The following is a 14,528-nucleotide window of genomic DNA, read 5'->3' as shown; positions in this document are numbered from 1 at the left end:
ATGCCTATGAAGATTTGTAAAAGGTGAGATCTAGTGCTTATAAGCTCTTTTCCTATTTTCCTCCAGCTATTGATTTTATAAGTAATGAGCCACTCATTTTGGCAGACCCACGCCATGACCAGAAATTTTGCTTCTCAGTTCAGTGAGAAAATGACATGAAGATCACCCATCCCTGCTTCTTGCCAACTGCTTAGGAAGAGGAATGAGATAATAATAATAATAATAATAATAATAATAATAATAATAATAATAATAATAATAATAATAATAATAATGATGATGATGATGATAATGCTGCTGCTGAGGATGTTGGAAGGGAATTTGGAGGTCATCTAGTCCAACCCCATGCTCAGCAAGGAAGCCCTACACCATTTCAGACAAATGGCTGTCCAGTCTCTTCTTAAATCTTCCAGTATTGGAGCATTCACAACTTCTGGAGGCAAGCTGATCCACTGATTAATTGTTCTAACTGTCAGGAAATTTCTCCTTAGGTTGCTTCTCTCCTTGATTAGTTTCCATCCATTGCTTCTTGTCCTGCCTTCAGGCACTTTGGAGAATAGCTTGACTCCCTCTTCTTTGGGGCAGCCCCTGAGATATTGGAACGCTGCTATCATGTCCCCCTTCGTCTTTCTCTTCATTAAACTAGACATACCCAATTCCAGCAACCATACGTTTTAGCCTCCAGTCTCCTAATAATCTTTGTTGCTCTTCTCTGTACTCTTTCTAGAGTCTCAACATCTTTTTTTACATCGTGGTGACCAAAACTGGATGCAATATTCCAAGTGTGGCCTTACCAAGACATTGTAAATTGGTAACACTTCACGTGATCTTGATTCTATCCCTCTGTTAATGCAGCCTAGCATTATGTTGGCCTTTTTGGTAGCTGCAGCACATTGCTGGCTCTTAATTAGGTGATTGTCAACTAGGACTCCAAGATCCCTCTCACAGTTACTACTATTGAGCAAGGTACCACCTATACTGTACCTGTGCATTTGGTTTTTCTTGCCTAAAAGTAGAACCTTACTTTTTTCACCATTGAATTTCATTTTGTTAGATAGCGCCCAATGTTCAAGTCTGTCAAGATCCTTCTGAATCCTAAGCCTATCTTCTGGAGTGTTGGCTATTTCTGCCAGTTTGGTGTCGTCTGCAAATTTGATGAGTTCCCCATCTATCTCCACACCCAAATCATTGATGAAGATGTTGAAGAGCCCTGGGCCCAGAACAGAGCCCTGGGGCACCACACTGCACACTTCCCCCCATGTAGATGCAGTTCCATTGAGGACCACATCCTCAATGGAATGAGATCTTGACGATGCTATCTACCTATGGCAAAGGGACTGGCTATTACAGTTTCATGCTGATGATGTCTGTCTTGAGAACTCATTCAAAGCCCTGACACTTTAAATGCAGTGAGAAGGAGAAACAGACAGACATTGTCCACCCATCATTCATCATCACATTTCAGGAGAAATATACAGCTCGTCCTCGACTTACAACCAAATGTAACCTGATCATTATGGTCACAAATTGTAAGGCATCCACATGATTGCCTCACTTAACAACCCCAGTTCTTACTCTCCCTGTTGCAGTTGTTAAGCAACCACATGAATCATTAACCAGAGCTCACAGGGCTTCAGGGATGGGGGAGAACTATAGAAAAGATAAATGTCCGAGCTTTGATGGTGGAGGTGGTACCCAGTGGGGTGGGACGGATGTGGTGGTGGGGAAATAGGATGGAGGATGGGGGACACTGCAGGAGATTGCCAAGTGCCCGAATTTTGTTCACATGACTATGGGAGCACTGCAGTGGCCATAATGTCCCTTCTTTAAATGTTGTCTTTATTTTGAACAGTGACTGAACAAAATGGTCGTAAGTCAAGCAGTACTTGACTTTATATCCTCCATATATAGAATGTAAATTTGTTTTTCAGTTTCATTCTTTTCAAATGCAAAGTCTGCCCAACCATTTCTCCTAATGCTGCTTATTTATGTATTATTTACTGAGAAGGTTTACAGACCCTGCATTATTTTACAACAGAGAGTAACTGACCCCTGATTCCTATAGCTAGCTCCAACACTGGAGGTTTTTAAGAAGAGACTGGACAGCCATTTGCCTGAAATGGTATAAGGTTTCCTGCCTGAGCAGGGGGTTGGACTAGATGACCTCCAAGGTCCCTTCCAACTTTATTATTATTATTATTATTATTATTATTATTATTATTATTATTATTATTATTATTATTATTATAAAAAAGTGGGACACACTTTTAACACACTGTTAGCAGCTGCCTCCACTCTTCTGGCAGTGGGAGAACCAACCTGAGTTACATCACGTTTAGCCCCACAGCAAACTTCAAGAATGAAAAGTAAAATTAGACAATTACTAAAAGAGTTACTAAAAAACAAACAAAAACAAATCAAACATCCAACGAAAGTATGACCTCTTCACACCCCAGCTGAATGTCCCAAACCATAGTTACCTGAGGCAGCCTTAAGAAAATGAGTTTTGCAGATGTGTCAATCAAAGTTGGAGGCTGCGGTGCAGAAGCTGGCAGGCCGCCTTCGGGCGGGATGCCAATGGCATGAATTAGGGGCACGTCTGGAGCTATGGGTACCAACTGTCCTTCTTCCAGGACAACTGATTGTGAAATTTTCTGATATCTTGATGGGACGCAGGAACTACTGTGGGCAAAAACAAGAATAACAGGAATTCTACCGTCAAGAAAAAAATGCCTGCTGTTCTATCAAGACATTGACATCAAAAGAATATTGAGCGTAACTATAATGCAAAGCAAAGCATGGAGGCTTGACTTTACTAAGGGCACTTTCATTCAGATTCTTTTGATCCTCTACGTCTACGGATGCTCTTTTGTCTTCCCCATTTAACTGTAATCAAGTCCATTTGTGTCATAGCCTTCTGGCACTGAGGCGCAAAACAAGGGAACATGAGGATAGTGATTAATTCATGTCCTCTCCTCTGCCTAAAACAATTTGAATGCTTTGTTTGGTTCCAAGATTGAAACAATATAGGTAGTCCCAGGGCTTTTTTACTCATAGAACGCCCAGAATGGAGTTCTGGCACCTTTTTTGGATGGAACCTTGTAGGGTAGGCAAGGCAGGTTGTGTTCTGTACCAGCCTGCTACCGGCCCTGCAGAAAAGGCAGGGACAACCCCTTTTACAAGAAGGCAAGAGGCTGGAATTACGCCTGCCAAATTTATTACTACAAAAACAAACGGAACAAGACAAACCAAGAAACAGGAGCTTTAAGAAACATGAACTATCCGAGCGGTTGCCTTCAGCAAACCAGCCCTCCCACACATTCCCCTTATATAGAGTACAGGGCGTGGCTTCTCTCTGCCTCCTTCCGAGGAGCCCCATTGCCTTCCTCTGTTTACTCCTGATTGACTGCCTCCTGCGTCGGGCGTCCTTGAACAGGGCCAGCTGTGGGTCATCTTCATCCACGCTGTCAGGCTCACACAGCTGGGTCTCCGTGGTGACCAAGTGGGAGGGGCCTGGCTGAGGGCTCTCATCAGCAAGATCTTCAACCCCCTCAGCAAGGTCTTCAACACCCCCCTCCTCCTCTGAGTCGTCCGACCCAACTGCCGAACCCACAGGCTGACCCTGAATCACAACAGGTTGTATGACCTGTGTGAGTTCCGGCACCTTTTTCTTTTACAAAAAAAAAAGCACTGGGTAGTCCTCAAGTTATGACCACAATTGAGCCCAACAGTTCTCATGTTGGACAAGATAGTTGTTAACTGAATTTTGCTCCATTTTAGGACTTTTCCTGCCACGGTTTTAAATGAATCACTGCGGTTGTTGTCTGTGGAGATTCTCAGCCGTCCAGGTTCTAGTTATTCCAAAGGTGCTTTTTCAGAAGGCAACTGGACCTTTTTTTTTTCTTTGAAGATGTTTCGTTTCTCCTCGAAGAGGCTTCTTCAGCTCTGACTGGATGGTGGGGAAATATAAATCCTTCCATTTATACTTAAAAGGGCGGAGGGGAGGGGGAGGAAGAGAAGGACCATTTGCCCTAGTCCAGGGGTAGGCAACCTTGGCTCTTTTATGACTCGTGGACTTCAACTCCCAGAATTCCTGAGCCAGCCACGCTGAGGGGAAAGGGAGAGGTTTCCATGCTGAGCCATGCTGGCTCAGGAATTCTGGGAGTTGAAGTCCATGAGTCATAAAAGAGCCAAGGTTGCCTAGCCCTGCCCTAGTCACTCCATGAAAGAGGTTTTTTTTTAAAAAAAAACATGGCAAATAAATAAATCTACCAAAGATGGCACCACAGAGCATTCCTACATCAACCACAATCCTTTCCATTTAACATTCACCATGGACGCGGTGGCTCAGTGGGTTAGGACGGTGAGCTTGTCGATCAGAAGGTTGGCAGTTTGGCGGTTCGAATCCCGAGTGCCGTGTAACAGAGTGAGCGCCTGTTACTCGTCCCAGCTTCTGCCAACCTAGCAGTTCGAAAGCACGTAAAAATGCAAGTAGAAAAATAGGGACCACTACGGTGGGAAGGTAACAGTGTTCCGTACGCCTTTGGCGTCTAGTCATGCTGGCCACATGACCACGGAGACGTCCTCGGACAAGCGCTGGCTCTTCGGCTTTGAAACGGAGATGAGCACCGGCCCCTAGAGTCGGAAACGACTAGCACGCATGTGCGGGGGAACCTTTACCTTTACCTTTTATGGTGAGGACGCAGCAACGGTCACAACTTTGAGGACCAGTTGTAAGTCACTCTTTTCAGCACCGTCATAACTTTGAACAGTCACTAAATAAGTGGTCGTAAGTTGAGCACTACGTGAAATTAACAGACCAATCATTTTACAGATTCTTATCAAAATAAAACAACAGAATGACAGAATTGGAAGGGACCTAGTCCAATCTCCTGCTCAGGCAGGAGACCCTACATCACTTCAAACAAGTAGCAGCTTAGAGAACATCAAATACGAAGCTCAGACAACACACCAGACATCGCAATGATTTTAAACACATACTTAGAAAAACATTTTCTGTGGCATTTCTACAATTAAGCATGCACAGTCCTCATTAGTTCTCATATTTTGTAAACAAGCTGTTCATTGCAATTATGTGGAAATAAACCAATAAAACAAATATGATGTACCTGTTCAGCGATAATGTTCCATGGGCACTGATGCAATGGACCTTTGGCTCCAAAAACTCCACAGTGAATTGCTCATATGGGACCAAGTACACTTTGTGCTGAAGACAGGGGAGAAAGAAAAAGGATGGGGAGGAGAAGAGAATTCATGCTTTTCTTCAGGCACAAAAAATCAAAGCAGCTTCTGTAGAGATGAGGTTGAGCGCACAAAACAGGTGTGGGGAACTATAGCCCCTTTAGGACCGCTGGACTTTAACTCCCAGAATTCTTGAGCCAGTATGGCTGGCTCAGGAATTCTGGAAGTCGAAGTCCACAGGTCAGAAAGGAGCCATGGTTTCCCCAGCCCTGGCATAAAAGTTGACTAACTTTGCTGCATTCATTCAAAGGAAAAAGGGTGCCTGCGATCTCTTGGTTTGACCTGCAAAAGACCTTTGGAAAAGAGGGTTGGGAGGGAAGATTCCCAACAAAGAAGCTGATTAGTCATTTTCTGCCTGCTATGTTCCCTAAACTCTCTATATACCCCACCCCCAGGGCTTTATTTTGTTTTGTTTTGTTTTTTAAGGGGGTGAGAGGATAAGAAACCTTCCAGGGGGGAAAAAGGCGGCATCTTCTCTTTTTTTACCCCCTTTTGTTCACTGTATGAAGATGAAATGGAACAGAAAACAAACAGCTGTTTCTGTCAATTTGAGGGTGGGGAGAGAAGGAGGGAGAGAGAGAGAGAGAGAGAGAGAGAGAGAGAGAGAGAGAGAGAGAGGGAGGGAGGGAGGGAGGGAAGGAGGGAGGGAGGGTGGTTGCACAATAAAACAAAAGATCAGCCACCTGTTTTGTTCATTTAAAATGCTGTCCAAACTGCCACTTGGTAAGTTTATGCTTTCTGCTGCCCAGCAAAATATCTGAAGCAAAGCAAAAACCCATCGAGGGAATGAATGTGAAAGGTTAATGGCGGAATTGTCGATTTTCTGCCATTCAACTAGAAACGAGTTACGGTTCCTGTGGCAAGCTACTCCTACAAATAGTTGTGTGACATCCAGCCCAAATGAGCTTTGCGCTGACTCTTAGTTACACCCGACAATGGTTCCCGTACAATCCAGATAAATGGCTTAAGATAATGCCAGCAATTCATTCTCATAATTGGCAGGGAGGTTTTCTCTTTACTGGTGGTGCTTGTTTAGTGACCAGAATTGGGACTGGCAACTTGGTTGCTAAGTGAGGCAGTCACTAAGTTTAAACCTTGACTGTGCTTACGATCTTACCTCAGCTTTACTTTGCTTCAGTGACCTGCAGAGGTCATAACTGCGAGGGCCGGTTGCAAAGTTACCCTTTCATTACAGCTATAACTGTAAATAGTCATTGTCTACTTACAGTTATAAGAGAGTTTCCAGTCCTTGTGAGCAAGCCTACTCCTATTGGTAGCAATTACTGCCTAACATCCAGCCATAATGAACCTTGCATTGACTCTTAATTACATCCAACAAGGGTCCCCATATAATCCAAATGTATTTCTTTTACATAATGACTAGCAATTCATTCCAAAAAGAGTATAATTGGCAGGGAGCTTTAATCTTTACAGACGTTCCTCATTTAGCGACGAGAATTGGTCATTAAGTGAAGCAGTTGCTAAGTGAAACCTTGCCTGTGCTTACAATCTTACTTCAGCTTCACGTTGCTTTACAGACCTGCAAAGGTCATAAATGTGAGGGCTGGTTAGTTACTTTTTCATCACAATTATAACAGCGAACAGTCATTGTGCTAGCTAGACACAGTGAAGGACTACTTGTAATAAACCAAAATTTAGATGAAATATTAGCTACTGAGGTGTAGGAAGCACTACACAATCAGTTTTATTCTGAGAGTCTACAGGGATAAATGTTGGATGTTCAACTGTTAGTGGGATTTGAACTTATAGGAGAAGGGCTTGTAGACTACATCAGGGGGTCCCCAACCCCCGGTCCGTAGACTAGTACCGAGCTGCAGCATGCCAGCAACTGGTCCGCACAAACAAGCAAAGCCCCATCGGTGGGATGCAGGCAGCACACAAAACCACACACTCTCCGGTCCGTGGAAAAACCTCTCTCCACGAAACTGGTCCCTGCTGCCCAAAAGGTTGGGGACCTCTGGGCTACATAGTGGTCCATTTAGCTTTACAGTTATCTTGGCCTAGCTATCAGCAGCTTGCAAGAAAAGTGGACTTATAACTTGAGAAAGCCTTATGTCCAGGTCAAGATCATTCAAAAGCTAAATGCACTGTAGAGCGGGGGTCCCCAACTCCAGGTCTGTGGACCAGTAGCAGTCTGCAGCATGCCAGCAACCGGTCCGCACAAACCAGCAAAGCCCCATCCACAGGATGCAGGCAGCACACAAAACCACGCCCCCTCCGGTCCGTGCAACCCCCCCCAAAAAGGTTAGGGACCTCTGTGGTAGAGTCAATGAGTGCAAAACCTACGGGCTCAAATCCCATTAAAGGGTTAAACACAGAACATCTAGCACAGAGGATACCTAGACTTGGAGTCCCAACAAAGGTGGAAGGGTGGGCGGGCGGGTTGTTTTCTGCGTATGTACTTTAATTTATCCATTTATATTATGCAGCGAGCAAACCTCACTCCCTTCCTAGCAAGCACTGAAGATGTCACCCAGTTTGGTAATAAAATGTCTGCAAGCAAACAAGCAAGCTCAGAGAGCAGCAAGGATTCTACACTTCCATCCTGAGCTACAGATAACTCTCTTCGGTTAGCCTCAATAAAGGCAAAATGGGTCTTGTAGTGCCTCCTACTGGTCATTAGCTAGTATGTCATCTAAAGCTAAATAAGCCCCTTTAAGGAGAGGTTATTTGGAGGCTTCTAACATGAGGCCCAGACTAACAAAAATCACAAAAGACAGAAAAAAGGAAGGCCTATCTGCTTAGGTTCTATATAAGTTCTATATACCGTATATACTTGAGTATAAGCCGAATTTTTCAGCCCACTTTTTGGGCTGAAAAATTCCACTTCGGCTTATACTCCAGTCAACAAAAAAACTTACCGAGGACTTGTGCGCGGCCGAGGCTTTGGTGCTTCCGGGATTGCGCGCACCTCTCCCAAGCCACCGCCGTCCGGAGACCTGCCGACGTTTGGGGAGGTTTGGGGAGGTGCCCAAACCTCCCCAAACGTCAGCAGGTCTCCGGATCTCCGTGACCTGCCTGCCTGCTTCTTTCCGCAGCGGAAAGAAGCAGGCAGGCAAGGCACGGAGATCCGGAGACCTGCCGACGTTTGGGGAGGTTTGGGGAGGAGATCTGGAGACCTGCTGACGTTTGGGGAGGTTTGGGCACCTCCCCAAACCTCCCCAAACGTCGGCAGGTCTCTGGATCTCCGTGCCTTGCCTGGAAAGAAGCAGGCAGGCAAGGCACGGAGATCCGGAGACCTGCCGACGTTTGGGGAGGTTTGGGGAGGTGCCCAAACCTCCCCAAACGTCAGCAGGTCTCCGGATCTCCGTGACCTGCCTGCCTGCTTCTTTCCGCTGCGGAAAGAAGCAGGCAGGAAGGGCACGGAGATCCGGAGACCTGCTGACGTTTGGGGAGGTTTGGGGAGGTGCGCGCGCACCTCCCCAAATCTCCCCAAACTTTGGCAGGTCTCCGGACGGCGGCGGCTTGGGAGAGGTGCGCGCGATCCTGGAAGCACCGAAGCCTCGGCCGCGCGCAAGTCCTCGGTAAGCTCCGGGCGGTCACTTGCTTCGCGTCTCCTGAGGGAAGGGGGGCGACTGGAGCGGGCGTGTTTCCTCGCCTGCTGGGCGCCGCGATTTGCCCGGGGAACGCGCGGGCCCGAATGGCAGCGTGGAGCGAGGAAGCGGACAGCCAGGGCTTCCCCGAGAGCCGCGGCCACACAGGGTATTCCTGTGTATTCAGGCTTGCAAATTGGCGGATCGAGCCTCTGCTGGCGGCGGAGGCTTGCAGAACGGCGGATTGGCTTATACTCGAGTCACGAACTTTTTCCAGTTTTGGGGGGTGAAAATGGGGGTCTCGGCTTATACTCGAGTCGGCTTATACTCAAGTATATACGGTATTCATTTCACTGAACGTAATTCGAGTATGTCTTATGCAAACTTGTAAGAGGAGACCAAAAAGGACCAAACTGGAATGAACTACAGGTAGTCCTCAGCTTATGACCACATCGGAGCCCAAACTTTCTGTCGCTAAGTGAGGCACTTCTTAAGTGAACCCCTGCACTTTTTAAGGTAGTATCCCAGTGGATAAGTGGAATCTGCCTTCCCCATGGACTTTGTTTTTCAGAAAGTCACAAAAGGGGATCGCATGACCCCGGGACACTGCAACGGTCATAAATACGAGCCAGTTGCCAAATTTTAATCATGTGACCATGGGGAGGCTGCAAGTGACGTAAGGGTAGAAAAACTCAAATCATAAGTCACTTCCCCCCCCCAGTGCTGTTGTAACTTTGAACAGGTGTAAATGAATGGTTGTAAAGTCAAGGACTGTCTGTATAGAACAGGGGTGTCAAACTCAATTTCATTGAGGGCCGCATCAGCATTGCGGTTGCCCTCAGGGGGCCGGGTGGGTGTGGCCTGGGTGGGCGTGGCCTACTGGGTGGGTGTGGCCTGGGTGGGCATGGCCTACTGGGTGGGCGTGGCCAGCTCTACATCGTTCGCATCAAGGGTGCCTATGGGGGCCTGGGCAGGAGTGGGACAGATCTGAGGGTCTCTGGCAGGAGGAGGGTCTCTGGGCCAGGGCCAAGGCAGTGGGGGCCGTTCCCTCACTGTTTCCAGGATGGCTTCGCAGGCCACATGAAACCACTTCGTGGGCCGGATCTGGCCCCCGGGCCTTGTGTTTGACATGTCTGGTATAGAAACTCATCCTGGTTAGGGTGACAACTGTAGGCAAGACGGGAATTTTGGAATTTGGTCTTTGGAATTTGACAACTTCTGCAAAATGTTTTATTTGCCTTCTTTCTGCTTCTCAAGAGCAAAAATCTAAAATCTGCGCTAAAGACGGTCGGGAGTTGGTGGCCTTTTCTCTATTTATACCGTTTATTTTTCTTTTTCCTCTCCCTCCCCTTAGTTTTCTATTACTTTTTGAATTTCTCTTTGTATTTTATATTTTGATAAATCAATAAAAAAAATTTTTTTTGTTTTTTTTAAAAGAGCAAAAATCTGTCTTGCCTCTTCTGGGCCTTGACTGGGTCCAAAAGAATTTTTTCAGTTCCGACTCTTCTCTGCTCCCCCATCCCACGCAGGTAATAGTTTAAACCGTCCTACTTTTAAGATGCTCAAACTTGTGTCCAATAGCTGCCTCTCTGCTGTGAAAACTCTCCTTGTAAGGCTTACCAGGAAGAAGTGGGCCTGATCTGCCATGAACTGAACTCTAGCCTCGGTGTCGAGTTCAAATGCTGCCAAGCGGTTTTGAGAATCTACAACGATCCCACGGCAAAGGAAACTGCAAGACAAAAAAAAAGTGATCAAACTCAAGGGCGGCATTTTCCCAATATGTCTTTCCCCCAATTCTACGTGGGAAGAAACATCAGGCCAATTAAAACCAGGATCCAGAAGAACTGCTTGGCAGTCAAACACCACGGTCCCCAAATCCTTAATCTCCACTCACACCGACACCAAACAGCACCGGTTTGATTGGAGCAACACAAAAATCATCGGCCACGCTACCACCCGTCATCCACAGACACGTCGACCTACACCCAGCCTGCGAATCCCTCAGAATCCAAATCAGCCGCGTGGCCAGCCAGAGACGGCACCGACCCACAACCGACCCATCACAAGACCCTCATTGATTCGCTAGTCGAGTTAAAACAAGAAAATATTGTACAGTCTTGGTTTCAGTATACTCAATTGCAAGCCAGGTGGAAGTTAGACCACAAGGTTGGTTTGACGCTGATGGATGAAAATTTGGTAAAACAGATTAAAGATCAAACTCGAGCGCACATAAAGAGAATTTATAATGCTATAATAGAATTGGACTCGGAAACGGAATTGGTCAAAGATTGCATGGTAAAGTGGGCTCAAAATATTCAAGAACCGATCCCATTGGAGGTGTGGGAGGTAATTTGGGTTAGAAATGTAAAATTTACTCAAGCCCAAAACTTAAGAGAAAATTTTTATAAAATGTTTTATAGATGGCATTTGGATCCTAAAAAGCTGTCTTGTACGTATTCTAATTTACAGCCCAAATGTTGGAGATGTGGTAGTTTGGATGCTATCTATTTTCATATTTGGTGGACTTGTAGAAATATAAAAGCTTTTTGGATTAAAATTTGGTGGAACATTCAAAAGATTTTTTTTATTGAAAAGTTTTACAAAAACAAAGTTTTACAATCCCCAAATCCCCCCCACCCCAAAACCACCCACTATCCCCCCACTTCCCAGAGCTAAATACAGGATTATAGTTATAATAATCATATTCTAAATAAGAATTATGCAAATATACAATTAACCAAATTCAAAAGATTTTTAAGAGAAAGATAAAGTTTACCCCACAATTATTTTTATTGGGTGTTATTACAGATGGTGATACTAAAGAAATTAACTTGATGTTGAATTTGATAAGAGCTGCGAGGCTATTGGTAGGGCAATATTGGAAGAAGGATTGCCTGCCTACTATAGAGGAGTGGATGCTTAAAGTGTCAAATTTAGCAGAAATGGCTAAGATTTCTGCTTACTTGAAGGATCATTCACAAGAAAGATACATTTCGGTTTGGAGAAGATGGATAGATTATATTCAGAAAAAATATGGGACTGAAAAGTTCCATTTAGCTTATGAGTAAATTCTAGATTGTTATAACTTACACCTTTTTTATTATTATTATTAGTTATAATAATATATATATTATTTGATATTATTATTGTATTAGTATACCGTAAGTTGGATATTTTTAGATTGTTTGTAATTATGTTATAGGCGGGTTAAAGTGCATTATGTATTTGGTTATTTATATAGCTGGTTAATGTTAGTTAGATTATGATTATTATATATTTGTAACCCTGTATTCAGCTTTGGGAAGTGGGGGAGGGGGAGGGGGGTTTATGGGTGGGTTGGGGATGGGATAATATTGTAACTTATAAAACTTTTCAATAAAAAAGAGACCCTCATTGATGACTCCCACCTGACCCATCACAAGACCCTCACTTGACACACCCACACCTGAAGCCCTTATAAACAGAAGATCACTGACAATGACATCCCCACTAAACTCTGCTGAAGATGTTACCCAGCCCGGTAACGAAACGTTTGGAAACCAACCCAGGAGCTCGGAGAATGGATCTTCACCCTTATGTCTTTCCTCCACCCGCCATTTGTGGTTTAATATAGACCTCTTATAAGCTTTGAATGAGTTGAGCGATGGCGAGAAGCTTCTGGAGGATATCCTAGGGCCTCATTTCCTATTGTTAAGGTCACAATTTTTATTCCAATTTGCAAAAAAAACCCAACCAGCCGTTCCAGACACTGTAATCCATCCGTCATTAACATAAACACTGTCCAGTTGTTTAAATAGATCATCGGAGGTCAGGATGTGCGTGCTATTTTAATCTCACTCATGTCTTGTTCTGAGGATGTGGAGTTTTGGCCTGATTGTTGCCTCTCATGTTTACAAGGCCGGGAATCTAAACAGCCCATAATGTCCACCCAATGGCGGTAAAGGCTGATGCAGCCTATAGGTGGCCCTCCGCTTACAGCAGTTCATGTAATGACCGTTCAAAGTTGCAACGGCACTGAAAAATGTGATTTATGACCGCTCTGCATAATTACGACTGTTGAAGCATCCCTGGGGTCACATGACTTACGTTTGGATGCTTGACAACTGGTTCATATTGACGACGGTCGCAGCGTCCCGGGGTCACGGGATCCGCTTTTGCGACCTTCTGACAAGCAACGTTGATGGGGACTTAACAACCAGGTTCCTAATGTTACAACTGCGGTAATGGCTGTGGCAAGAAACGTCATAAATGGGGCAAAAGTCACTTAGCAACGATTTTGCCTAGCAACGAAAATTTTGGGCTCCATTGTCATTGCGAGTCCAGGAGTACCTGTACATCATTGTGAACAATTCTGCAGTGATTCGCTTAACAAATGCGGCACAAAAAGTCATAAAATGGGGCAAAACACACTTAACAAACTTCTCACTTAGCAAGGCAAATTCTGAGGTCCATTGTGGTCATAAGTCGAGGACTACCTGCACTGAATTTTCAAGGCACGGACCGTTTATGCAGCCGTAAAAGACTTCACCAAAGGAGTCGGAAGTCGATGGTTTTTCCTTTTCTTTTCCCTGTTATCCTACACTTTTTCTTCCCCCCCTTTTCCTCCACTATTTTCTTTGCCGTTCTCTATTTCAGGGCTTTTCAACCAGTGGTACGGGTACCACCTGTGGTACATTGGCACCTGGCAGGTGGTACGCGACCATCCTAGAAAAGTGGTAGCGGGGGAGGGGAATGAGCTGAACCGGTGGCAGCACCGCACAAGCCTGAGCGAGAGATGGCTGCAGCTGCAGGGCTATGTGGAAGCGCCAGGATGGGCGCCAGGCTCCAGCTGGAGCTCGGCGCTGATTCTGGCACTTCTGAGCCCAGAAGAAGTGCCGATCAGCTTGAATGTTGCAGCATCTGCAGGGTTTTGGGATTTACATTCAGATGCTTGGCAAATGATTCATATTTATGACGGTCAGTGTCCCAGGGTCATGTGAAGTGACCAAAACCTGCTGCAACCACCTAGCAGACGGGGGGGGGGGGGGATAAAAACCAAACACTCCCCATCCCACCCCCACTGCCAATCCTCAACAGAAATGTTCACAATGAAAACCTCAGACAGGAGGAAGAGCACCGCCAGGCGGGCAGGCAGGTGTCTTGCTCGGCTGTGGCTTGGGGGGCACTTTTTTCAGTGCCATTGTAACTTCGAACAGTCACTAAGCGAACTGTTGTAAGTCGAGAACTACCTGTACTTCATCACTTTTTTCCTTTTTTTTTTGGTCATCACGTTTTTGACACCTTGCTAGACAACTGATATGTTGCCATATCCTAAAAGTGGCACAATGGGTGAAAAGGTTGAAAAGCCCTGCTCCATTTTACACAGGTGGTCCTTTATGTACGACCACAACTGAGCCCCAAATTTATGTTGCTAAGTGGGACATTTCTTAAGTGAGCTTTTGCCCCATTTTACAATCTTCCTTGACGCGGTTGTTAAGTGAATCACTGCAGTTGGCAAGTTAGCAACACGGTTGCTAAGTGAATCCAGCTTCCCCATTGACTTAGCTTGTCAGAAGATGGCAACAGGGGATCACCTGATCCCGGGACTCTGCAACCGTCATAAATATGAGTCAAAATGCTAAGCATCTGAATTACAACCACGGGGATGCTGCAATGGTCGTAAGTATTAAAAAAAACACGGTCATAAGTCCCTTTTTTTAACTGATGCTGTAA

At 45.3% G+C, this 14,528-nt stretch overlaps 1 protein-coding gene across 1 annotated transcript in view; it reads right to left on the bottom strand.

Annotated features, from left to right (window-relative positions):
- LAMA5 (laminin subunit alpha 5) overlaps positions 1-14,528 on the bottom strand; it is a 240,386-nt gene that overhangs the window by 83,351 nt on the left and 142,507 nt on the right. Inside the window, exons 28-30 of the mRNA XM_083360813.1 lie at positions 10,437-10,545; positions 5,130-5,227; positions 2,481-2,682 (exon numbers count right to left, since the gene is read on the bottom strand). Of these exons, the coding sequence (XP_083216939.1) occupies positions 2,481-2,682; positions 5,130-5,227; positions 10,437-10,545 (409 nt within the window). The remainder of the gene's footprint in view (positions 1-2,480; positions 2,683-5,129; positions 5,228-10,436; positions 10,546-14,528) is intronic.

Source organism: Vipera ursinii (assembly GCF_947247035.1).
Source record: "Vipera ursinii genome assembly, chromosome: 3".
In the NCBI taxonomy this organism is placed as follows: domain Eukaryota; kingdom Metazoa; phylum Chordata; class Lepidosauria; order Squamata; family Viperidae; genus Vipera; species Vipera ursinii.
The sequence above is the reverse complement of the archived record's forward strand: the minus strand, read 5'-3'. Positions and strand labels throughout refer to the sequence as shown.